This window comes from Triticum dicoccoides, chromosome 3B (genome assembly GCF_002162155.2).
Source record: "Triticum dicoccoides isolate Atlit2015 ecotype Zavitan chromosome 3B, WEW_v2.0, whole genome shotgun sequence".
NCBI classification, from domain to species: domain Eukaryota; kingdom Viridiplantae; phylum Streptophyta; class Magnoliopsida; order Poales; family Poaceae; genus Triticum; species Triticum dicoccoides.
The window spans coordinates 169,184,703-169,187,891 of record NC_041385.1 but is presented as its reverse complement, the minus strand read 5'-3'; the positions used below and the strand labels follow the sequence as shown (position 1 = coordinate 169,187,891).

The window sequence follows — 3,189 nt, the reverse complement described above, 5'->3', positions numbered from 1 at the left end:
ACCTGGGATCTCTCAAGCTCAAAGCTCTCAAAGACGCCCTATGCTCAAACTGGCTCTAGATCGCTAAGATATCCATCCTTCTCCCATGGTCCGCGCTAGAGACCTCGGCCTCCAATGAGGAGACAACCATCTTCAGGGTATCGACCACCATCGAGGTCCAGAATGGTGCTTCCTCTCTCTTTTGGCACAGTGAATTGTTGTTGCCTCCCTCCAGCAACTTACACCTTATTTGTGTGCTCTGGTCAAACCAGCACCTTGGGCGCAGTGTACGGTGTGGGACAACAAAGCCAACAACTCTTGAACTAGTGGTCTTCACGGATCCCTTTTGATTGCTGCCATTATGCAATTCTTGGATATCTGAAGTTTGATCTTAGGCGTGGAGCTTCTCTTTTTTCGCGAACACGCAAAGCTTGCGTATCATTTCATTGATAAAAGAAGTTAGAATGAATACAAGAGGTGGTACAACACATGACACGGATGCAAGAAGCGTGAGCATGGTGCCGGAAGTAAAGAGACATGAGATGCTCGACCCAAATAAAGATAACCCAATTAAACTCGCCGACCAAAGAAGCAATCCCACCGACAACTAGGCAACCAACATCTCCAAATCCACACCGAGGACACCGCGAGCAAACAAGACAACACCTTCACGAAGGAGAACGACATCAAGATCTTGTCGTTATCCGATCCGGAAACCCGTACCTAGGGTTTCCCCTGATGCTCGAAGAGGGGCACAGATAACGACCATGGCATCGCCTCCAAAAAAAGAACGTCACTCGCGGGTGTCGCCACTGCCAGCATAGGATGCAGGGATTTCTCCCTGTCCAAAATCCGAGCAATCCCAAGCCATCGAAGCACGAACCGGAGAAGAGGAAGTCAATCCAAGGGCCCACCGGCAAGCAGGGTCCCCCCCACTCCCCTCCCCGATTCACTCGGCTCGGGCGGCGCGAGGGTCGGGAGCCACGGAGCAAGGAATGGAATTTTTCGGACGAGGAGCTTCTCGAGGGCTCGGACAAGTGGATCTAGAACTGAACCATCTCTGAGGAGCACACTACAAAGACACCTATCTTGTCACTTTTGCTGGTTGCATCGACTACGGATGGGAGCATCTGCTATGAAAACCGTGGGCACCCCTTAAGTTTAAGTTCTTTGTGTGGCTAGTATTCCGTGACCGGTGCTGGTCTTCGGACAGTTTGGCAAACACGGCTAAGATTTTTTATTTTTTATTTTGCGGAAGGGGATAAAAAATTGTAATTCAGTGGTGCAGGTCTTCGACTTGGAAATAAAAGAAAAATATATCGATGAAATGGACACTAATCTAATCCATATCCAAGTGAATGGAAGTGGCCACCCCCACAAACATCGTGTCAGCCGCACAAGTGCACCTATCTTGGCCGATCCGGGCTGCCATAACCTAAAACCCCGAATAGAGCGCGGGCTCATCTATAAATTGCGCTCGGACATCACAGCGAGGCATCATATGCCCACTCACTACTTGGCTCGTACTGTCGAATACACTACAGCACCGAAAAAGCTGCCAAGGGGCTCCGTCGTCCATGGACGTGCCGACCGCCGGACAAGCCGCCGCTGTACCGCAGCGCAAGGCGTTGGAGTGGGAGGGCCGGGTGGTGTCCCCGGTGCCGACGGCGACGGCGGACGAGGCGTGGGCGCTGCTGTCGGACTTCCTGGCGTTCCACAAGTGGCACCCGCGCGTGGCGGTGTGCCGCCTGGCGTCCTCCGGCGCGGCGGCGCCCGGGTGCGTCCGCTACTGCGAGGGCACCCCGCCCGCCGACGGGACGCCCGCCGACTGGGCGCACGAGACGCTCCTCGAGCACGACCAGGCCCGCCGCTTCTTCCGCTACGAGATGAACGACAACAACATGGGCTTCGGCGCCTTCTTCGCCGCGTTCCGCGTCGTCCCCGCCGCGGCCGGCGGCTGCCTGCTGCGGTGGGAGTTCGAGTGCGAGCCCGTGCGGGGCACGCCCAAGGAGGCGCTCGAGGCGCGGCTGCAGGCCGGGCTCGACGGAATGGCCGCACGCGTGCACGAGCACCTCATGTCCGCGCGCGGGGCCGTCGCCGCCGCCGCGCCGCCGACCGCTGTGACTGCAGGGCTGGAGGCCGCCGATGAGCTCAAGCTGGACAGCTCCATCGCGGCCTGAGCTCTGAGCACTCGACGCACACGACAGGCCCGGTTCCACCTCTGTGTGCACGTACCGACGACGTACGTTTGGTTGTGATCTCGTCTCGTTCTTTTCTCGCGGTACTATGTTGTCTGATGATATTTTATCTTTGTTTTGTTCTGGGCCTTTGTCTGCTTGCCGTTATGTATGTACGCGTACGTACCGTTTACTACAATACGGTAGTGCCCCTATACAGCTGTACCGGGAATAAATGTATGATATCACTCGTAGTAATATATGCAAAAGTGATTAGTGCATGTGCAGCCTTTTTTCCATCTTAATACTACTGCCTCCGTTTCTGAATATAAGCCTTTTTTTAGAGATTTCCCTAGAGACTACATACAAATACATATAGACATATTTTAGAGTGTAATTTCACTTATTTTGCTGCTACATTGAAATATCTAAAAGGGCTTATATTTAGAAATGTAGGGAGTACTCACTTATGAAAATATATGGTTTTGTCTTGTGCCCTAGTTATTGCACACGTAAGTGACTCAATCAAAATAAAAAATAAAGATAAAAAAACTAAGAAAATGCTTGCAGGAATCTTAACGTAAAATCAATGATATAGGATTTAGATGTGCAGTAGTTAAATCATATCTAGACGTGCTTTAGCAAAACTAAAAATATAATTTATGGCATGGATTTATAGGTCTTTGATTTGATCACCACAAAAATATTTTGTCTGACATAAAAAATAAGTTTATCGCTCTATGCGGAGACCAGGGGTTATCCTCCTTTTGAAAAAACTATATAACATTTTTACATTTGTTGTCTAATGGAGTTTTAATACATCTTTTGGAATATAATATATGTTTCACAATTTAAATTGACAAACTAAATTCCCATTTCCGGCTTATATTCCCATCCGGACGAAGTACTTGTTTTCTTTGTTATGTCTTGAACAATGCACGGGTGTATCTTTTTTACCCTCTATGGTATGTTAAAAGTATAAATACTACTTATCTTATTTCAAAATTTAGAGTATGTAGACTTGACTTTTTTT

General features: G+C 49.6%; 1 protein-coding gene across 1 annotated transcript; it reads left to right on the top strand.

Moving 5' to 3' along the window:
- The first annotated feature begins 1,463 nt into the window (after positions 1 to 1,463).
- Positions 1,464 to 2,461, top strand: LOC119275374 (lachrymatory-factor synthase-like). The gene has a single exon (XM_037556190.1). It carries the CDS (start codon positions 1,557 to 1,559, stop codon positions 2,157 to 2,159), a length of 603 nt encoding a protein of 200 aa, XP_037412087.1. The 5' UTR covers positions 1,464 to 1,556; the 3' UTR covers positions 2,160 to 2,461.
- Positions 2,462 to 3,189: the final 728 nt, after the last annotated feature.